This window comes from Phyllobates terribilis, unplaced genomic scaffold (genome assembly GCF_046119375.1).
Source record: "Phyllobates terribilis strain yellow unplaced genomic scaffold, ASM4611937v1 Scaffold_11__3_contigs__length_659146591, whole genome shotgun sequence".
Lineage (NCBI taxonomy): Eukaryota > Metazoa > Chordata > Amphibia > Anura > Dendrobatidae > Phyllobates > Phyllobates terribilis.
The window spans coordinates 140,269,770-140,293,320 of NW_027362771.1; the positions used below are offsets into that span (position 1 = coordinate 140,269,770).

At 41.6% G+C, this 23,551-nt stretch overlaps 1 protein-coding gene across 2 annotated transcripts in view; it reads left to right on the forward strand.

The window, feature by feature from the left end:
• Window positions 1-432: 432 nt before the first annotated feature.
• RLIG1 (RNA 5'-phosphate and 3'-OH ligase 1) overlaps window positions 433-23,551 on the forward strand; it is a 38,284-nt gene continuing 15,165 nt past the window's right edge. The window contains exons 1-6 of one of the 2 annotated variants that reach the window (XM_073650681.1): window positions 433-596; window positions 3,044-3,161; window positions 6,275-6,370; window positions 8,689-8,805; window positions 11,056-11,253; window positions 19,721-19,890. In XM_073650681.1, coding sequence (XP_073506782.1) covers window positions 435-596; window positions 3,044-3,161; window positions 6,275-6,370; window positions 8,689-8,805; window positions 11,056-11,253; window positions 19,721-19,890 — 861 coding nt within the window. In that variant the 5' untranslated portion in view covers window positions 433-434. The remainder of the gene's footprint in view (window positions 597-3,043; window positions 3,162-6,274; window positions 6,371-8,688; window positions 8,806-11,055; window positions 11,254-19,720; window positions 19,891-23,551) is intronic. The other variant, XM_073650683.1, reaches the window with a different exon arrangement.

Here is a 23,551-nt window from a genome sequence, read left to right on the forward strand (position 1 = left end):
TCAAAGCAAAAGGTGGCTACTTTGAAGAACCTAGAATATAAGACATATTTTCAGTTGTTTCACACTTTTTTGTTAAGTATATGATTCCACATGTGTTAATTCATAGTTTTGATGCCTTCAGTGTGAATGTACAATTTTCATAGTCACAAAAATACAGAAAAATCTTTAAATGAGGTGTGTCCAAACTTTTGGTCAGTACTGTATATATTCTTGCTTGTACCATTCTTACTTTCAAAAAGTTGTAATCATTGTTATTTATATATTTTTATTCACATTTCATTTCCACTGCACCTTATTAACAGGGTACACGCAGAAGCATAGCAGAGTGCTGTGGTGGAGCATAACTCGCAAATGCTCCCCAGAAATCGCGACTCTTGCACGTGGAACTACATTTCCCATCATTCACTGCTTCGCCCAGCGCCAGCGTGACCGCAATGCCAGCAGTTGATTTGCTGTCGGTAGAAAGGGCGGAAGTGCTGCGGTTAGCTGTGAGGCAGCGGCAGCGCAGGATGCAGCGGGGGTCAGTGCAGCAGAAGATCTCCTGTGTGTTCGTCACTCAGGTGAAGGATGAGCCGTCCTGCAAGCGGGAGCACCAGGTGAAGACACGCCGCCGCCAATCCCTCCAGTCATGTGCTCCATCCCAGCCTGGAAAGCGATGTCATGCGCAGAATGCCCCGTGTTCTGTCAGTGACAGCAGCTCTCTGTGCACAGATTGGCATCACGTTATAGAGCTCCCTGTCCACACAGACCCCACTAGTGCGTGGGAATCCACGTGTGACACGTCAGGATTAGTTACAGGTTTCCATTAGAGGCAGAAACCACACTGCAGTGATTGATCTGTGGCATGTCATCAGACATCTGTGGGGGGCTGCCATCTGATGACCCCAAACTGTTAATGTGGGCCCACCGGTAATCCTCATGTCTGCTGATCCATAAGCTAAAGCCGGTGCTTAGGGCAGTCTCTGCATGAAAAGGGTTAAAATGAATGACCCCATGTAGGTGCATAGCCTGGGCCATGCTAACTCTCCAGATCATATTGGGGGAGATGTAAATTGGAGGGTTTTTAAAAATATATTTTTTGCACAATTGATATATTTTCTGCAGGCTTATTCCTTATAGAGAACACATGAGTGCTGCGCTTAGCATTCATGTATGTGGGGGAGTCCAGAGCGAGCTGTCAGCCGAATGTGGGGGCTTAGAGGTTACGAACACGCCTCGGCATTAAAATAGCAACACAGAGAAGGAAAAGCCGTGGAATTATGAAAAATCTCATGATTTATAGACATGGCAATGATATGCAAATGATGAAAAATGGAAACAATTTTGAAAACATTTCAATTTATTCAGTGTTGAGTATGAACGCCACACGCAGAAATCCCCCCACTTACATGTCTAAGCTGCTATCAGGGAGGTAATTAATGGTTGTCTGAAGAATATTCTGTATGCTGCATGTACTTAAAGGGAGTCCTTAACACCCCCCCCTCCCCCAAATGCATTTTACATTGGCTTCACAGTATTCTAGGGGACTTTGCCCACTATGAAAACCATACTGGGACTGTACCTGTTACTGGTACACTAGCTGAGACTATACCTTATCATTCATATGCATAGGTGCACCATCACACCTCCTCTTATGCATGTTAGGGGCTTTCCCCCACTGCTGATTAATATTCTTTGTTTCCCAGAGCGAGCACTGTCTGAATGCTGCGGCCGAGGACAGACAGTATCCGTACACATGCGCACACTCGCTGACAGCATTCAGATAGTGCTCGCCTGATGGGAGACAAGTCCAGAGACCCTGCAGGCCATGGTAGCACATATAGGCCTTGCAGGCTGCTCACAGTAGCACTAGAAACATGCTGCCTGGCATTGACATGTTCAAAAACGACTCCAGGGACAATAAAGAAATGACTCTACCACTGGTTCTACAACCAAATCAATGTAACGCCAAGCTGTTAGTGTACCTGGAATGAAGACTAGTGGTGTCTAGCTATGGTACATTATGCAACCGTGCACCATAATCCTGGGAGTAGCAGTGCGATGGCGTTCCCCATGTAGTCTCCAGACCAATATCCAGAAATCATTACATCGAAGACAAAAGTGGGACGCATCGCTGAAGAGGGTAGACCTCCATTGCCATCTTGGTCTGCACCTTGATAGCCGTGGTGTGAGGTCAATGAAATACCTGTAGCTGGACGTCTCACTCATAGCTTAATGTCATGAAATAGATTAATAGTGGAACCAATACTACAACCATTTCTCCAAAGTGATCCAGGAGCCTTTTTTCAAGATGGCCATGCCAGGCCACATGTTGCTTATACCATTGTGAGCAGCCTGTTTGGCCTAAACGTGCTATCATGGCCTGCAGCATCTCCAGACTTGTCTCCCATCAAGCACATCTGGGATACGATTGGTCAGCATTTACAAAAGCAGCTGTTGGCAGAGCATCTTGATAATTTGTCCACGTAAATTCCTCAGACAACCATTAATAACCTCCCTGATAGGATACCAAATCGTGGAAGTTCATGTATTTCTGTGTGTGGCGCTCATAATCAATACGGAACAAATTGAGGTGTTTTTATAATTTTGTTTCCATTTTTTTCATCATTTGCATATCATTAACATGTCTATCCACCCTGTGATTTCTATAATTCCGTGACTTTTCCCTCTTGGGTTTGCAGTTTCAATGCTGAGGAGGGTATATATACTAAACATACAGTTCTTGTAGGAGAGCTCAGCTGATAATGTCTACTTTCCGCATAAAATAATCAAAAATATACCAAATACATAATATAATTTATTATAACGCAAGCCTAGGCTCCAAAATCACCTGCCCAGTTCCTTGTAGTCGACTGAATATTTCTTATTTATATTCAAGCTTAAAATATATAACAGTTATCACACTTAATTGTCATTCTATAGAACATATTCACATAAAAAGATAGAAAGAGAAGTTGTTGTATGATACTCCGAAACACTTTATCAGGTAGATGCACACCTTTTCACCATTAACATTTATTTATGGTTTTTTTTTGTGTTTTAGATGTATAAAGTGCTGGCTACAGAAACGCTAAACCCCCTGGCAGTGAGTTCCGCTATTGACAATGCACTGGCTACAGAGAAGGTAGATGGCACGTGCTGCTATGTGACGGCTCATAAAGGTGGGTGTACAAATATGGCCGTACCTACTTCATATATGTTACCAATGGAATCATGTTCTAGGCCAGAGATGTCAAACTCAAGTACACAGAGGGCCAAAATGAAAAATTTGGACAAAGTTGCGGGATAACCAGTATACAGTATAATGGGCCCCACATAGCCCTCCATGCGGAATGATGGGCCCCACATAGCCCTCCATGCGGAATGATGGGCCCCACATAGCCCTCCATGGGGAATGATGGGCCCCACATAGCCCTCCATGCGGAATGATGGGCCCCACATAGCCCTCCATGCGGAATGAGGGGCCCCACATAGCCCCCCCATGCGGAATGAGGGGCCCCACATAGCCCCCCCATGCGGAATGAGGGGCCCCACATAGCCCCCCCCCCATGTGGAATGAGGGGCCCCACATAGCCCCCCCCATGCGGAATGAGGGGCCCCACATAGGGGTGGCTGTTCAAATATAATCACCCTGCTGGCCAGATTTGGCCCATGGGCCAGAGTTTGACATGTACAGTACAGACCAAAAGTTTGGACACACCTCATTTAAAGATTTTTCTGTATTTTCAAGACTATGAAAATTGTACATTCACACTGAAGGCATCAAAACTATGAATTAACACATGTGGAATTATATACTTAACAAAAAAGTGTGAAACAACTGAAAATATGTCTTGTATTCTAGGTTCTTCAAAGTAGCCACCTTTTGCTTTGATGACTGCTTTGCACACTCTTGGCATTCTCTTGATGAGCTTCAAGAGGTAGTCACCGGAAATGGTTTTCACTACACAGGTGTGCCCTATCAGGTTTAATAAGTGGGATTTCTTGCCTTATAAATGGGGTTGGGACCATCAGCTGTGTTGTGCAGAAGTCTGGTGGATACTCAGCTGATAGTCCTACTGAATAGACTGTTAGCTGCTTTTTTCTTGCCATAATACAAATTCTAAGTAAAGAAAAACAGGTGGCTATCATTACTTTAAGAAATGAAGGTCAGTCAGTCTGAAAAATTGGGCAAACTTTGAAAGTGTCCCCAAGTGCAGTTGCAAAAACCATCAAGCGCTACAAAGAAACTGACTCGCATGAGGATCGCCCCAGGAAAGGAAGACCAAGGGTCACCTCTGCTTCTGAGGATAAGTTTATCCGAGTCACCAGCCTCAGAAATCGCAGGTTAACAGCAGCTCAGATTAGAGACCAGGTCAATGCCACACAGAGTTCTAGCAGCAGACACATCTCTATAACAACTGTTAAGAGGAGACTTTGTGCAGCAGGCCTTCATGGTATAATAGCTGCTAGGAAACCACTGCTAAGGACAGGCAACAAGCAGAAGAGACTTGTTTGGGCTAAAGAACACAAGGAATGGACATTAGACCAGTGGAAATCTGTGCTTTCGTCTGAGGAGTCCAAATTTGAGATCTTTGGTTCCAACCACCGTGTCTTTGTGCGACGCAGAAAAGGTGAACGGATGGACTCTACATGCCTGGTTCCCACCGTGAAGCATGGAGGAGGAGGTGTGATAGTGTGGGGGTGCTTTGCTGGTGACACTGTTGGGGATTTATTCAAAATTGAAGGCATACTGAACCAGCATGGCTACCACAGCATCTTGCAGCTGCATGCTATTCCATCCGGTTTGCGTTTAGTTGGACCATCATTTATTTTTCAACAGGACAATGACCCCAAACACACCTCCAGGCTGTGTAAGGGCTATTTTACCAAGGAGAGTGATGGGGTGCTACGCCAGATGACCTGGCCTCCACAGTCACCAGACCTGAACCCAATTGAGATGGTTTGGGGTGAGCTGGACCGCAGAGTGAAGGCAAAAGGGCCAACAAGTGCTAAGCATCTCTGGGAACTCCTTCAAGATTGTTGGAAGACCATTTCCGGTGACTACCTCTTGAAGCTCATCAAGAGAATGCCAAGAGTGTGCAAAGCAGTCATCAAAGCAAAAGGTGGCTACTTTGAAGAACCTAGAACATAAGACATATTTTCAGTTGTTTCACACTTTTTTGTTAAGTATATAATTCCACATGCGTTAATTCATAGTTTTGATGCCTTCAGTGTGAATGTACAATTTTCATAGTCATGAAAATACAGAAAAATCTTTAAATGAGGTGTGTCCAAACCTTTGTCTGTACTGTATGTTCTAGGCTATATATACCATAGAATTTTGTCCTCTAGTGCACATTATTGGATGGAGCAAACTTAATCCAGTCTGCTGTTTGTCCAGCCCATAGATTTCACTTGGTGTGTCACTATCTTTGCTAAAAGTAGATCAAACATGTAGGAGTGCAATTTAAAGGGAACCTATCAGGTTCGGCGTCGTGCTTGAGCTGTAGGACTCATGTGATATAGGAGTAGGAGGAGTAGGAGCTGAGCTGATTTTTTTTTTTTTTTTGTTGGAATAGATTTTAAAGGGGTTGCTCACCTTTGGGACTTTTTTTTTATTACCTAAATACTTGTAATTGGGGCTAAAATCCTTTGCAAAGAGCTGCTGCCAGTATCCTGTCGGTGACTTATCTCCCTGCCGAACAAAACGATCTGCTGGATCCTTCCTTCAATGATCACATCTGTCGGGGGAGAGTTGGGAGGCCCCCATACACATTAGACTGACAAGCGATCCCGACAATATCAATGGGGTATCCAACTTTAATGTGTGTGGGGGCCTTTAGTGACCCGGATTAGAACCATGGACGGCACTCCTAAACTGAAAGAGCAGAGATTTAAGCTTACTGCGCTGCTCCTGCTCTAAACCGTGCTGGTCACAAACAGCTCTACATGTACAATGTGACGTGGTCCTTTTGAGCAGACTGCAGATATTGTCACCAGTTGGGAAAATTAGAATAATTAGGGTCCATTTGCTAATATTGTTACTGGGTCTCGCACCGATTTTCTTACATGAGATCTTATAAAGAGTGGAGCCGGCTTAGAATTTTGAAGCTATCTGTAACACTGTAGACTGAGGCTCTTCATTGATGACCCATTCTTTTGTACCCATGCTTCTATTAGGAGCTTTAGGCGAAACAGATCAAAGCCACGTTCTTTGTACATTGCATTGTTTGCTTAGTTTGTGTGAAATCCTTGTGTATCTCATTTCTTTTCCACAATGTATACTCAACAGGTCTCCCGTACCTGTGGGCGCGGTATGATAGGAAGCCAACAAAACAGGCAGAAAAGAGGTTTAGAAAATATATCTATTCAAAAGGAAACTCCAAAGGTTTGTGCTGTCGATTTAACATTGGCAATATTATTTTATGTTTCAGGTACCATTAAAGGAGTATAGATCTTATCCCAATACAGTTGCTTGCAAAACTATTGGCTTTTTTACCTATTTTGTTACAACCTGTGTTTTAAATATTTTCATAATTCCATTTGTGTGTGAGGCATCGGTACTAGTCTCAGTTGGTGAAGTGAGAAAAATGTAGGTCATAAATTTAATTCATGAGATCAAATAACTAAAAATTGGTATGTGCATATGTAGTCACTCTGTTGGCTATGAAGCCCCTAAATATTTCTTGTGCAAGCAGTTACTTTCATAAGTCACATGCTTAGTCTGCACACAGGTGGACTTCCTTTCACTAAGTGTCACATGGTCTGTCGGTATATACACACTTTTTCTGAAAGGCCACAGAGGCTGCAACACCATTAAGCAAGAGGTACCACTAACCAAACAACACCATGAAAACCAAGGCGATCTCCAAACAAGTCAGGGACAAAGTTGTTGAGAAGTACAAGTCAGGGTTGGGTTATTTAAAAAAAAAAAAAAATCACAATCTCCGATGATCCCTTGGAGCCCCGTCAAATCCATTCTCAAATGGAAAGAACATGGTACCACAACAAACCTGCCAAGAGAGGACCGCTCACCAAAACTCTCAGCCCGGTCAAGGAGGGCATTAATCAGAGAGGCAGCACAGAGAACAAAGGTAACCCTGAAGGAGCTGCTGAGTTCACAAGCCGAGATTGGCGTATCTGTCCATACGACTACAATAAGCGGTACACTCCATAGAGCTCGCCTTTATGGAAGAGTGGGCCGAAAAAATCTTTTACTTAACACAAATTGTGATGCTCAGTTTGAGTTTGCCAAAAGACGTGTGGGAGACTCCCCAGATGTGTGGAGGAAGGTGCTATGGTCAGATGAGACCAAAATTGTACTTTTTGGCCACCAAGGTAAACCCCATCTCTGGCACCAATCTAACTCTGCTTATCACGCCAAGAACACCATCCCCACAGTGAAACATGGTAGTGGCATCATGCTGTTGGGATGTTTTTTGGCAGCAGGGACAGGGAAAATGGTCCAATTCGAGAGGAAGATGGATGGTTCGAAATACAGGGATATTCTTGAGCAAAACCGGTTTGTCTGTCAGTGATTTGAGACTGGGATGGAGGTTCACCTTCCAATAAGACAATGACCCAAATCATACTACTAAAGCAACACTCAAGTGGTTTAAGGGGAAACATGTAAATGTTTTGGAGTGAAATTCCAGGTTATGGGGTAGCAAAACATGAAAAATGTCAAGGGTACTTTCGAAAGCCACTTTATGTAGTAGTAGTAATAATAATGGCAAATACCTTCAATTAGAAATGTAGTCTAGTTCTCCTGATTAGCTATGTCACTTACCCCCATGTGCAGGGCTTTGCAGTAGCTTAGGTATCCTTGGTTAAGACCACTCATATATTGACAGTTAGTTGTTGGTGGTCGTAACCATGGAATGTTTATCTTTTTATTTCTTTTCTTTTAGGGGTTGTTGGGATAGGTCATTATTTCCAGATTAGAAGGGGTGTGACACCCCTCACCCCCCCACTGATCAGCTGTTTCCGATGCTGCTGTATGTGATAAGTTGTGGATCGGAACAGCTGAGCGCCAACAGTATAGTGGCTGCAACAGTGCACAGCTGATTCATTCAAATAGGGGCGAATGTGTAGTACCCAGTGGCAGCCACTATGCAGCAGACAATTTTACTATGTAGCTCCGCAACTGATCACATATGGTCACCTCCAGCTTCGGAAACAGCTGAGCATATTAATGTCCTATTCTAAGGATAGACCATCGATATAAAAGTACTGGACAGCCCCTTTAATTTTTAAACTGGGAAAAGAGGATGATTCAGACTTTCTATGAGACTTGAGCCTATGAGCATTTTATTTGTTGTTTCTGTCATTAGAGGGTTTGCCAGCTGTATCGACACCCACCGTGTGTGGAGCCGACACCTGCTATGTATTGAGATAGCTCGGCTCTTGAGCCCGATCCATATACAGGCACCCAATCTCTTCTAAGCTCTGCTCACTTTCCCTAAAAATTGCCAGAGCTGGCATAGAAAACTGCAAACGTTGCCAACACATAGTTGCTATATTTTTTTTTTTTTTGCAATTTTCATCTCCAATTTTCTGACATAAGTTGCAAAGTTAATTTACCTCCATAATTTTTTCATTTGTGATTCATAGGAGCTTAGCTAGCATTTTAAAATTCATAATATATATGGATGACATGTAGCAGCTGTGCAAAAGTAAAAAAGGATTTTATTTTTTTTATTTTAGACTTTGCTTGGAATATTGATGACGATTTCAAAGTTGTTCCAGATTTTTGGATTCCAGCAAAGGGTGTGAGACATTCTAATGGCAAACCATACCCTGATGAAAATGGCCATATACCAGGTACCTATAGAAAATCTCTTTTGTTGCTTATTGATTTCTTTATGAAAGATCTCTCAAGCAGTTTAGTTTGTAAAAAGTTTTGGTTTACATATCTAGATCCAGTTATGATCCATTAAAATTTAGACTATAGTCAAGATTTTCCTATCCTAAGTCCAAGTATTAGAGTCATGTCTGAAAGTGCTGGCACTCTTGAAATTGTTCCAGAAAATGAAGTATTTCTCCCAGAAAATTATTGCAATTACACATGTTTTGTTATACGCATGTTTATTTCCTTTGTGTGTATTGGAACAACACAAAGAAACAGAGGGGAAAAAAAGGCAACTTGGACATAATTTCAAAGAAAACCCCAGACAAAATTGTTGGCACATTTCCTAAAGTGTAAGTAAACAACTTTGTTTCAAGCATGTGATGCTCGTTCAAACTCACCCATGGCAAGTAACAGGTGTGGGCTATTTGAAAATCACACCCGAAACAAGATAAAAAGGGGAGAAGTTGACTCAATCTTTGCATTGTGTGTCTGTGTGCCACACTAAGCATTGAGAACAGAAAGAGGAGAAAAGAACTGTCCGAGGACTTGAGAACCAAAATTGATGAATGATATCAATAATCTCAAGGTTACAAGTCTATCTCCGGAGAGCTTGATGTTCCTTTGTCCATGTTATGCAACATAATCAAGAAGTTTACAACCCATGGCACTGTAGCTAATCTTCCTAGACGTGGACGGCAGAGAAAAATTGGTGAAAAGTTGCAATGCAGGTTAGTCCGGATGGTGGATAAGCAGCCCTAATCAAGTTCCAAAGAAATTCAAGCTGTCCTGCAGGCTCATATTCACGCTGACACGGATGCACCATCTGTCGACATTTGCATGAAATGGAATGCTATGGCAGGAGACCCAGGAGGACCCCACTGCTGACAGAGACATAAAAAAAACTAGACTGCAGTTTTCCAGAATGTATGTGAGTAAGCCAAAATCCTTCTGGGAAAGCATCTTGTGGACGGATGAGATCAAGATAGATATTTCTGGTAAAGCACATCATTCTACTGTTTACCAAAAACAGAATGATTCCTACAAAGAAAAGAACACAGTACTTGCAGTAAAATATGGTGGAGGTTCAAAGATGTTTTGGGGTTGTTTTGCTGCCTCTTGTACTTGATGCCTTGGCGCTGTGCAAGGCATCATGAAATCTGAAGTTTACCAATGGATTTTGGGTCGTAAAGTAGTGCCCAGTGTCAGAAAGCTGGATGTGTCTTAGGTCACGGGTCTTCCAGCAGAACAATGACTCCAAACATACTTGAAGAAACTCCCATAAATGGATGGAAACTAAGCACTGGAGAGTTCTGAAGTGGCAATCAATGAGTCCAGATCTAAATCCCATTGAACACATGTGGAGAGATCTTAAAATTGCTGTTGGGAGAAGGCACCCTTCAAATATGAGAGACTTGGAACAGTTTGCAAAAGAGGAGTGGTCCAAAATTCCAGTTGAGAGGTGTTAAAAGCTTGATGGCTATAGGAAGCGATTGATTGCAGTTGTTTATTCCAAATGGCATGCAACCAAATATTAAGTTCAAGGTGCCAACAATTTTGTCCTGCCCATTTTTGGGATTGTGTAAAATTATGTCCAATTTTGCCTTTTTTCCCCTCTTTTTGTGTTATTCAAATACACACAAAGGAAATAAATGTGTATAACAAAACATTTATTATTGCAATAATTTTCTGGGAGAAATACTTAATTTTCTGGATGCCAACACTTTCAGCCATGACTGTATGTATTTCACATCATTATGTTGAGGATAAAAATTTCTGTAATTTCTGTAATATCTAATTTGAGTAACTAACTAAACTGTCTACCTAATTATACTGCAGTAAAACTTCACCAATTTGTTAATGTCAGATTCTTCCAAAATTGTGACTCCAGTGCACTTTATGATTATCCCAACTGGAGGCCCCTTTACTCGAGCAGTAATCTGTTGAACGAATGTGTGTGGAATTGTTCGGTCCCCAGACCATTTGCATCAACTTGTGTAAAAATGTCTTAAACCGGCTGAGATCGACTTTTATTGTTGATTGAGACTCGTTATGACTAGAGATCTGTCCATGTAAACCGAGCTGTACTGTTGTCCTTACAGCAATCTGGGTAGGTGGGAGAGGGTGGACTTTCTTACAAGCTTTGTTTTTGCACGTGATTTATCTTCTCATTGTCCCCAAAACCAAATTTTTGTTTCTCTAAACCTTTTCTCCTACCTCCTCAGGTTGGGTGCCTGTGGAAAATTACAATAAGCAGTATTGCTGGCATTCATGTGCAGTGAATTATGCATTAGGAGTAGCCATAGTATTAAAACCCAAGACAGGGGATCATGGATCTTTGGAAATTTCTCTTGTGCATTTGTCAGATCTTCTTGAGCAAACACTGGAACTTATTGGAACCAATATAAATGGAAACCCATACGGTAAGTGTTCCTGGGAAATAACTAGTTTGTTTGAAAGAACCCTAAGTTATATACACTAGATATCAGATTATTTATATAGTAAAAAAATGTGACCTTCCTGCACTTTTGATCACATAAGCTTAAAATGCTGTCAAATCATTAACTATATGTGGACTTCCGATAAATTCTAAACCTCCAGACAAGTCCACACACCTTCTTTGCATTGACATTCTAAGACCATGTGCCCACGTAGTGTTTTTGCGGCGTTTTTACGGCCGCGAAAACGCTTGTAAAACCATCTGCCATGCAAAGCAATTCGAATTTGGATGTGCTGTGCACCTGATGCGCTGATTAGCGCGCCGAATTCGCATTGCGTTGCAAAACGCAGCATGACCATTTCTACCGTGATTACGCTGCAAAATCGCGGCCATTGAGGAACATTGAAACGCAGCAAACCCATAGGTATATGTGGATTTGCTGCGTTTCAATTAAATTCAATGGCCGCGTATTTGCAGCGTAATCGCGGTGCGTGTGGTACCCAGGATGAAGAGGAAACTACAACTCCTCTTCATCCCGGCTACCACGCGGTGAAAAAAAGAAATAAAAAAGTTAAAAATAAAAAAACCCTGTATACTCACCTCTCCGGTCTGCTCCCGGCCGTGCCCTCTCTCCTCGGAGTCCCGCGGTGTACTGGCAGAATCTGTGGTGATGTCATTTAGTCAGCTGATGGTCACGCGACCGCTGACGCCAGCGGTCAGGTGATGGTCGCCGCCGGGAGGAGACCGGGGGCTGCCGGAGAGGTGTGTATACAGTTTTTTTTTTATTTTTAACTTTTTAATTCTTTTTATTTTTACTATAGATGCAGCATTTAAAGCATCTAAGTTGGTCACACAATATAAATCCATGCCGGTTGCATGGATTTATATTGTGTGACCAACTTGTCAAGCACTTTTCCAAGTGATGCTCAAAATCGCTTGAAAAAACACATGTGAATACGCATGTAAAAACGCTGAAAAAACGCTTCTCTCTGGCAGAAAAAACGCATGTAAATCTGCATGCTTTTTTTTCTGCCAGAGAGAGGCAAAAACGCTCTGCATCAAATCTGCTACGTGGGCACATAGCCTAATTGTCAGTACGGTGTAAGCTGCTTGCAAGAGATCGTGCAGCTGTGGGGGCAGGGAGCCGGCTGTCAGACCAGCCAGACTCCCCAAGAAGAAGATAAACCTGATACATTTCCATAGCAAAACCGAAATCATACGCCAGCATACCGGTTAGCTCTTGTTCACACGACTCTAATTTTTTTTTTCGTTTGAAGTGCGGTACGTGACCGGACCTACAGTGGGGGAAATAAGTATTTGATCCCTTGCGGTTTTTGTACGTTTGCCCGCTGGCAAAGACATGAACAGTTTATAATTTTAAGGGTAGGTTAATTTTAACATTGAGAGATAGAATATCCAAAAAAAAAATCAAGAAAATTACATTGTATAAATTAGATACATTTTTGTTGCATTTTGCAGTGAGAAATAAGTATTTGATCCCTCTGGCAAACAACACTTAATATTTGGTGCCAAAACCCTTGTTGGCAAGCTCAGCAGTCAGACGTTTTTTGTAGTTGATGATGAGGGTTGCGCACATGTCGGGAGGAATTTTTGTCCACTCCTCTTCGCAGATCATCTCAAAATCATGAAGATTTTGAGGCTGTCGCTTGGCAACTCAGAGCTTCAACTCCCTCCATAAGTTTTCTATGGGATTAAGGTCTGGAGACTGGCTAGGCCACTCCATGACCTTACTGTGCTTCTTTTTGAGCCACTCCTTTGTTGTTTTGGGTCATTGTCTTGCTGGAAGACCCAGCCATGACCCATCTTCAATGCTCTTACTGAGGGAAGGAGGTTGTTGGCCAAAATCTCACGATGCATGACCCCATCCATCTTCCCTTCAGTACGGTGCAATCGTCATGTCCCCTTTGCACCCCCAAAGTATACAGTTACAGTTGGGGCGATGTTCTTAGGGTTGTACTCATCCTTCTTCTTCCTCCAAACATGGCGAGTTGAGTTAATGCCAAAGAGCTCAATTTTTGTCTCATCTGACCACAGCACCTTCTCCCAATAACTCACATAATCATCCAGGTGTTCATTGGCAAACTTCAGATGGGCCTGCACATGTGCCTTCTTGAGCAGGGGGCCTTGCGGGCACTGCAGGATTTTAAACCTTTAAGGCGTAATGTGTCACCAATGGTTTTCTTGGTGACTGTGGTCCCACCTGCCTGGAGATCATTAGCAAGTTCCCCCCCGTGTAGTATTAGGGTGATCTCTCACCTTCCTCATGATCAAGGATACCCCACGAGGTGAGATTTTTGCATGGTGCTCCAGATCGATGTCGATTGAGTCATTTTGTATTTTTTCCATTTTATTACGATTGCACCAACAGTTGTCTCCTTCTCACCCAGAGTCTTACTTATGGTTTTGTAGCCAATTCCAGCTTTGTGCAGGTCTATGATCTTGTCTCTGACCTCCTTAGAAAGCTCTTTGGTCTTGCCCTTCTAGAGGTTAGAGTCTGACTGATTAATTGAGTCTGTGGACAGGAGTCTTTTATACAGGTGACTATATAAAACAGCTGTCTAATACAGGTAACTAGTTAATTAGGAGCATCTAACTGGTCTGTAGGAGCCAGAATTCATAATGTTTTGTAGGGGATCAAATACTTATTTCTCACTGCAAAATGCAAATAAATTTATCTTATTTATACAATGTGATTTTTCTTGATTTTTTTTATTTTTTGGATATTCTATCTCTCAATGTTAAAATTAACTTAACCTTAAAATTATAGACTGTTCATGTCAGTGGGCAAACTTACAAAAACAGCAAGGGATCAAATACTTATTTCCCCCACTGTATGTGTGAACAAAAACGCAGCATGCACTAGTTTCTTCCATAAATTGGATGAGACTCACACACTCAAGTCTAAGGATGCGCCAAGACAATCGCATGCCTTATGGAGCCACAGCATAGCATCCGTTTTTTTTTACGGATACACTGCAATTCTGTAATATAGGAAACTGTAAATGGCCTTGTAAATGATTCATAGCTGTTGTTGTAAAAAAAACGGATTGCATATGGACTGCCCATAGATGACAAGTTAGAGAAAATTAGCCACACTTTTCTACATGAAACTCTGAACGACTTTTTATATGCTCATGTGAACCTACCCCTCAGTATAGTGGCTTTTGAAAGTATTCACCCCACCTTTCCCACACCCCCTTGGTATTTTTCTTGTTTTGCTACGTCACAACCTGGAATCTCACTACTTTTTTTTTTTTTTTCCTCAAGGATTTGCATCAGTTCATGTAAATCACATGCCTACAACTTTGAACATTTGTTTTTCTTTTTATTGTGAAGCAAACGGAAAATAAGACAAAATAACTGAAAACTTCAGGTTGCATAGCTATTCACCCTCCCTAAAGTCAGTACTTTGTAGAGCCTGTTTTGCAGTAATTACAGCTAAAAAGTCGCTTTGGATAAGTCTCTGAGCTTTCCACATCTTGCCACTGGGATATTTGCCCATTCATCAAGGCAAAACTGCTCCAGCTCCTTCAAGTTAGATGGTTTCCTCAGGTGAACAGCAATCTTCAAGTCTAACCACAAGTTATCAATTGGATAAAGGTCTGGATTTTGACTAGGCCAGTCCAAAACATTTAGACATTTCGCCTTTAAACTACTCGAATGTCACTTTAGCAGTATGCTTTGGGTCATTGTCTTGTTGCAAGGTGAACTTCTGTCCCAGACTCAAATCACTGACAGACTGAAACAGGTTTTGCTCAATAATATCCCTGTATTTCACACCATTGATCACCCCCTCGACTCAGACCATTTTCCCTGTCCCTGCTGCCGAAAAGCATCCCCACACCATGATGCTGCCACCACCATGTTTCACTGTGGGGATGGTGTTCTTGGGCTGATGAGCTGTGTTGGTTTGGCACCAGACATAGCATTTACCTTGGTGGCCAAAAAATTCAATTGGTCTCATCTGACCACAGCACCTTCCTCCATACATTTGGGGAGTCTCCCACATGTCTTTTGGCAAACTCAAAATGAGCCTCACAATTTTTGTGTGTAAGTAAAGGCTTTTTTCTGCCCACTCTTCCATAAAGGCCACCTCTATGGAGTGTACGGCTTATTGTGGTTGTATGGACAGATACTCCAGTCTCTGCTTTTGAACTTTGCAGCTCCTTCAGGGTTACCTTTGGTCTCTGCGCTGCCTCTTTGATTCCCTCTCTTGGCAGGTTTTTTGTGGTACCATGTTCTTTCCATTTGATGGTGCTCTGATGGATCATCAGAGATTAAGATTTTTTTTTATAACCCAACCCTGACTTTTACTTTTCAACAACTTTGTCCCTGACTTGTTTGGAGATCTCCTTGGTCTTCGTGGTGTGGTTTTTCTCACTTCACCAACTTAGACTATGTAGTTTTGTTGCATCACACACAAATCGGATTACAAAAATATTTAAATACAGGCTGCCATGTAAACAGCCAAGGGGGTGAATACTTTTGCAAGCCACTGTAGATGGTCATGGCCAAAAGTGTTGGCACCCAGAAAATTATTGCAAATGTTTGTGTTTTTTTTGTTATGCACATATTTATTTCCTTTTGCGTGTATTGGAACAACACAAGAAAACGGGGGGGAAAAAAGGCAAAATTGAACATAATTCCACACACAATCCCAAAAATGGACAAAATTGTTGGCACCGTCAACTTAATATTTGGTTGCACACCCTTTGGAATAAATAACTGCAGTCAATCGCTTCATATAACCATCAACAAGCTTCTTGCACCTCTATACAGGAATTTTGGACCACTCTTCTTTTGAAAACTACTCATTCCATTTTCAGTAAGTAGTAGAATGATGTGCTTTACCAAAAAGCTCTATCTTAGTTTCATCTATCCACAAGATGCTTTCCCAGAAGGATTTTGGCTTATTCACATACATTTTGGCAAACTGCAGTCTAGCTTTATGTCTGTGTCAGCAGTGGGGGCCTCTTGGGTCTCATGCCATAGTGTTTGATTTCATTCAAATGTTGATGGATAGTTTGCGCTGACACTGATGCACCCTGAGCCTGCAAGACAGCCTGAATTTCTTTGGAACTTGTTTGGGGGTGCTTATCCACCATCCGGACTATCCTGCGTTGCAACCTTTCATCAACTTTTCACTGCTGTCCACGTCCAGTTAGATTAGCTGCAGTGCCGTGGGTTGTAAACATCTTAATTTATGCTACGCACCATGGACAAAAAGAACATCAAGATCTCTGGAGATGGACTTGTAACCTTGATACAATTCAACAATTTTGGTTCTCAAAAACTCAGATAGTTCTCTTCTCTTTCTGTTCTCCATGCTTAGTGTGGCACTCACAGACACAATGCAAAGACTGAGTCAACTTCTCCCCTTTTTATGTTTCAGGTGTGATTTTTCATATTGCACACATCTGTTTCTTGCCTCAGGTGAGTTTCAACGAGCTTCACATGCTTGAAACAAAGTAGTTTACCCTCAATTTTAGAAAAGTGCTAACAATTTTGTCTGGCCTTTCTTGGGGTTTTGTGTGAAATGATGGCTGATTTTGCCATTTTTTTTGTGTTGTTCCAATACATACAAAAGAAATAAAGTAAGGCTGAGTTCACACGATGCGTATTTCATGCGTTTCCGCGGCGTTTTTGCAGTTGCGGAAACGCATGAAAAACGCATGGTAGAAGGGAAGCAATGTTCCCCAATGGAAATCCGCATGTGCTGTGCCCATGATGCGGATTTTTCCGCAGCGTGAACGCTGCGGTCAAAAATCAGCAGCATGTCAATTAATTTTGCGGAAACGCGGCGATTTCGCCGCCATTGACTTGCATTAGAACGCGCCAATTCCGCAAGACAGCATCTGTACTTGCGCTATTGGCGCGTTCTAATATGCGGATGGTACCAGAGTGTGGAGGAGAGGAGAGTCTCATCCACACCCAGGTACCATTAAAAAAGCTGTAAAAAAAGAATAAAATAAAAAATAAATGTATTCTTACCTTCTGTCGGCCCGCGCAGCGCTCCCGCTTGGTTCCCGGCACTTGCAGTGAGTTGTAGGACCTGCGCTGACGTCAGAGTCATGTGACGGGTCACGTGACGCTGACGTCGGCAGGTCTTTCAATTCAAAGTTGCCGGCAGCCGGGAACTTTGTAAAGCAGGACAGCGCGGGCCATCGGAGGTAAGTATATACACTCTCTCGGGTCACACTATATAATTCCATGCTGTTTGCAAGGATTTATATAGTGTGACCTAGTTGTCAAGCACTTTCCAGGTGATGCTAAAATCGCCTGGAAAGCGCTTGTCAATCTGCATGTGGATCCGCATGTATTCTGCAGGAAAAACGCATGCACAATCTGCATGCGTTTTTTCTGCCAGGGAGATGCAGAAATGATGCAGAAATTTTCTGCTTCATTTCTGCATCGTGTGCACATACCCTAACACGTGTTTAACTAAACATGCGTAATTGCAAACATTTTCTGGGAGAAACATTTAATTTTCTGTAAGGGTGCCAACACTTTCAGCGATGACTGAAAGTTCAATATATAGGTGCACATTCACACTGTGGCCATTAACAGACAAAACCCCAAATAAAAAAAAGAGTAAAAACCCTGCAGTAAGTCAGCAAATAATAATAAATGTAATTTACAGAGGGCACGTAGGTGACACTATTTTGATCAAAAGAGCATAAAAGCCATCCTACTGCGACAAGGCATACCCAACAAGGATGGTCCCTAACTCTAGTATCTCCCCTCGCTATGTTTGAGCAGGCCTCAAAATAGAGACAGAGCAGGAACTAGATCTGACTTTTTTACATCTGCCTTTGGAAAACCAAATAGACATTTGAACAGCCCAAAGGGGAGTGGCCCTTCCCTCAATTATACCAAGTACAAGAAACTAAAGCAAAATCATGGGCCAGCATACCTGATTGTGTGAATGTGTACCTACACATTGCTCTGTCACCAAACCTTGAATAAAAAAGGGGGGATTCCCTGCAGTAAGTCAGTGTATAAAGAGTAGTAGTACATGTAAATAACAAAGTTAAAGTGTAAACAGTTTGCCAGAGATTCTGCAGCTGAGGGGGCAGGGAGCCAGCTATCAGACATGGCCAGACTCCTTACAGAGTATAAACAGAGTGTAAACATGGTAATACACCATGTTTATCTTAAACATGGTGTATTACCATGTTTACATTCTCCATTACTGTATTCCAGCGCTGAACCAGTGCTTGTGTATTCAGATTTGGATGAGTCCGTGTTTCCTTCCCCTGACCCTGTGATTGCTAGGGTTTAGGGATGTATCCTGAGCTGCTGGGTGTCCTGTGGGTGGAGCGAATACCAGCCCCAGTTACAGGGAAATCGGCAATATATAGAATGTATTGTTACTTTAAAACGCCCCCCAAAAGTTTTAAGACCTTATGGGGTGCACAGTGTGTGAAAAAAAAAAACATAAATATAAAAAGCAAATAGAAAAGAGAGATAAATAAAACAAAACTTAAAAAAAATCCTGCCGATCTGTATTGCTATTTCGAGCCTCACATTGTAAAAGTAAAAAATTTTTCACAGAACAATTTCAAATATTTTAACGATCAGTTGTGGTCGTAAAATGTGGAAAAATAGACAGTTTTTTCCTATTTTGCTTTTCATTTTCTCCCAATATCTGCCAAAACTTAAACCTCGTTGAATCGTGAAAAATAAAAGCAAAAATAATTTGAATATCTGAATGAGACATGGTTTTTTAAGAGCCAATAAAAGCGCATGTAAGTCAAAACCTGAAAATGTGCATAAGGAAGAGGGGACAATGGTCCACACATGGAGTGGTTAAATAAGGCCAAAACACATTGACCGTTATTTCCTAATGGCTGAATATTCCAGTCTGGTTAGAATCAGGAGTGCAGGTATCAGATGTCTTCATGTATTTCTGGTTTTGGTGCCACTGGTTCAACTATATTATACCATCTCTGCCCTTTATGGTCTCTTAATGGTAAGCAGAAGAAAGAGCAGACACACAGGGAGGAAATTACTAATCCTAGGTAATAGATAGAGTAAACTTAAGGCCCCCATACACATTGGATTGCTGTTGGCCTGTCAACCATTCAGCCGATGGCTATCTCTCTCGCTTACACAGAAATATTTGGCTCCGACTTCCTGTGTTCTCAGAGTTTAGGAGAGTCTAATCTCCCCACTGAACAGCAGGATCCTCCTGACTCTCCCTCGACACATGATTTTGTAGAGGAGGGTCCCCCGTACACTCTATGCTCTCTACCAAACGGAATTGTGCCAACAGTCTAGAGTCAAGGTCTAGTAAGGTCTTATCAGGTAGTCAAGTAATGCATAATAAAATAGTTATCAGTATATTAAAAACTTTGTTTTCCAAGTAATTAACTGTGACGTGCTGCAGAATATGTTGGCGCTATATAAATAAAATTATTATTATTCAGGTATTGGTAATAAGAAAAATCCAGTTCACCTCCTTGTTCCTCACGGCACTTTTCTCATAAAGGATCTAGAAGCTCTCGATCATAACAGCCTCATGTCTTGGTTTGAACATTCTCAAGAAGGGAAAGTAGAAGGCATAGTATGGCACTGCAAAGATGGATCTTTATTCAAGGTAAGCCGAGAGGAGCTTTAGAGGACTCCATGGCAAGTTTGAGGGACATTTCAGTTTTCATGAAAATAAAGAGAGATCACTTAACCCTTTACTGACCAAGGTAGTTTGGAAATCTGTCACTTCCTGTGGGCTGGGCTTGCACAGATTAAGAGCATGGGTAGCTGATAGATGCTACTGCACATATGCCGCCGCCATTTTGCTGGGCCAAATTTTTTTTTTTTCTCCCAACAAAATGGCAGTGGCGGCGGCAAGCGATATATTCTACTGCGCATGCAATGTCGTTGGCGCTATTTTGCTGTAGGTGTTTAATTTTTATTTTTAAAGACCACAATATGATCTGCGCAAGCACAGTATTTAAAATGGGAGGCAGGTCACTGAAGGTTGTGACCTGTCATTTAAGCCCGTAAGGATGAATAAGAACAGCGCACCAAAAAACGGCCCCCTCATAGTCCCGCCTCAAAGCACGAGAACCTAATTAACTGAAAACTACAAATACGGATTAAACACCAACCACAAAATGGATTTAATCAATCCAGGTATCATATTAATCAGTGTAATGTCGCCAACCTGAAACTGCCTGTAGTTTACTTAGCGCAATCCTAATGACAGGTTCGCTTTAAGGATTTCATCTGGGGGTGTATTGAGTATTTTGAATCCACAGGTACATCACAGAATTTTATAACATTGGAACATGGAAATATAACATTTTAATGTTAAAAATTAAATTTTTGTATTTGCTGCAAATCTGTCAGTTACAGAAGGGTTAATAGGTGAAATTGGACCTCATAATTTATTGCGCAATTTCTCCCGAACGCAGTGATGCCCCATATGACGTCAGAAATTACTGTTAGGCCACACGTCAGGGCTGAGAAGGAAGGAACACTGAAGGAGCTTTTGGAACACAGATTTTTATGGAATAGTTTGCAAGCGACATTTACGGAGCCTCGAAGGTGCTAGAATAGCAGGAAAACCCCAAAAGTTACCAAATTGTAGAAATTACACCTGTCAATGAATTAATCTATGGCTGCAGTGATTATTTTGCAACATCCACGCCAGGCTGTATTTTGGAGAATTGCAAATCTGCAAGTTTAGTGCCCCATACATTGTGCCCCCATACAGTGTAGTTCCCCCATATATTGTGCCTCTGGAGACACACACCCCGTAAATGAAGTGCACTCTGCCAACTACTGCCAAACATGTGAATGCTTACTGCGGTTTAGGCACAATGGTGCTCAGAAGGAGAAGGGCATTTGGATTTGTGAGCCCAGATTTTATTTCACTAGATTTTATTTGAGGGGTGGGAGCCGTCGCTTTTCCAGAGTCTTTGTTTTACCAGTAATGTGATAACCCTCTATAGTTCTAGTGACAGATGACGAACCTGAGTGGGGGTTGGTTTTGTGCGGAATAAGTTAGGGTTTTTATTGGTAACATTTTTGGGTACATATTTTTTGATTGCTTCCAGGATAACGTTGGGATCACATTCTTGTGTTCTACGCTGAGCACTTACGTCGAGGTTTCCAAGTAAACTCCACAAAAATGCGATTTTTAGATGAAAACGCCAATGGAACCACCCACCATAATGAAGCAGATGGAGACACTTTGGACTGGTGGTATCCATCTTTTTAGACATTCACAGAACTGTGGTCGACAACACTTTTTGCTCTAAAAAGACACCTAAAATGATGGGACACCTCCGGAACAGAGACCAGAGTCCAAAGGGACTCTATCTACCTCGTAAGTGTGTGGGGTTTTGTCTAAATCGTGGTTTTGGGGATTTACACAAAAACCATGACGTAAGCACTCAGCGGAGAGCACAGGATAAATGTGAGCTGAGCCTTATTCCGATTTTTGGGAGGTGGGATCAACGTATAGACAGCAGTATAAGAATAGTCCTTTTCTATTTTTACTCTGTTCCCCATGCTAAAACTGCTTTATTTTTCCGGTCCATGCGATTCCAACGATACCATATTTATATAGGTTTTTTTTTTTTTATATTTTGCTGCTAACAGAGTAAAAATTATTTTTTATAAAAAAAAAAAAAAAAAAAAAAAAAAAAATTTCGTTGCCATGTTCTGAGAACTATAATTTTTTTTATTTTTTTGTTGAACAGCGCTGAATGGGGGCTTATTTTTTGCGCGACAAGTTGGAAATTGTTTTGCTACTATTTTGGGGTACATGACGTTTTTGATCACTTTCTATTCAGATTTTTCAGACAAAGAATGAACCAACACCAGCAATTGTTTTTCTACATTTTTTTTTTTTTTTTTGGCGTGTGCTAAAAGTGAAAATACTGATCTGTTTGTCAGGTCAGTATGATTACAGCAATACCATACTTATATCTGTTTTTTTTATTTGCTTTGCTGCATTTAAAAACGAAAAATATTTTACAAAAATGAACTTGTGTTTGCATCGCCATATTCCAAGAGCTGTAATTTTTTTTTAATTTGGCATTTTTATTTATCCAATTATTTTTTACATTTGACTTTTTGATCTTTTTATTTTTTTTGTTTGTCAGTATGATGAAAAAGCATCACTTTTGGTGTGTTTTTTTTTTTTTTTTTTTTTTTGCTGTGTGGAACAAATAACGTGCCAGTTTTATAGATCGTGTTGGTCCGGACGCGGCGATACCAATTATATGTACTTTTTTTTCTTTCTTTTATCGTTTTTATCACAAACGCTGCACTTTTAGTGGTGAAATGGCCTTTCGTGATTTGTGTTTTTTTTTTTTTTTTTTTTTTTTTAAACTTTTTTTCACTTTTTCCAATTGTGGGACATGTATATAGGTCTTGCGTCGATGGTCTCATGCATTGCAGTACTCGTATACTGCAGTGAATGAGACCTGTCAGTGACTCATAGCTTTATAGCAGGATCTTACAGGCCACCGTACCCTGGGGTCATCAGATCACCTCAGGGTACAATGGCAATAATCGGCACCTGCAATTACAATCACGGAGGGGGGGGGGGGGGTCGATTCTGCCTAAGGGGTTCTTTTATCCCCTTTTTAACCACTTAGGTACTGCTGTTGCGATTGACAGCAGCATTTAAGGGGGGGGTTAATCGGCCCCAATCAGCTCCAAAACCGTCCGGGGCCGATATCGAAGGCTATCAGCTGTGATGTACAGCTGTCAACCTCAGGAATTTTGGATGCAGGGTGGCACTAGTCCCTTTTTCCCAATTGCCGTTTTAACCCCTTCACCACCTTTTTGGTTTTTCCGTTTTTGTGCTCCCTTTCTTCCTAGAGCCATAACTTTTTTATGTGGGAAAAAAAAAACGAACATTTAACTTTTTTTCACAAAAATGTTACTTTAGACCTAAATTTATTTATTTTCGCAAGGGCAGCAGGAAAAAATGGACCACAAAATTTATTGTGCAATTTCTCCTGAGCAAGCAGATACCCCATACGTGGGGTAAAACCACTATTTTGGCGCACGGCAGGGCTCAAAAGGGAAGGAGTGCCATTTGAGTTTTTGAATGCAAAATTTGCTGGAATAATTAGTGGATACCATATTGCGTTTGGAGATCCCCTAGTGTGCCTAAACAGTGGAAACCCCCCAGAAGTGACACCATTTTGAAAACTAGACCCCTCAGGAAACTTATTAGATGTGTGGTGAGCACCTTGAACTCCCAGGTGCTTCACATAAGTTATAATGTTGAGCCTTGA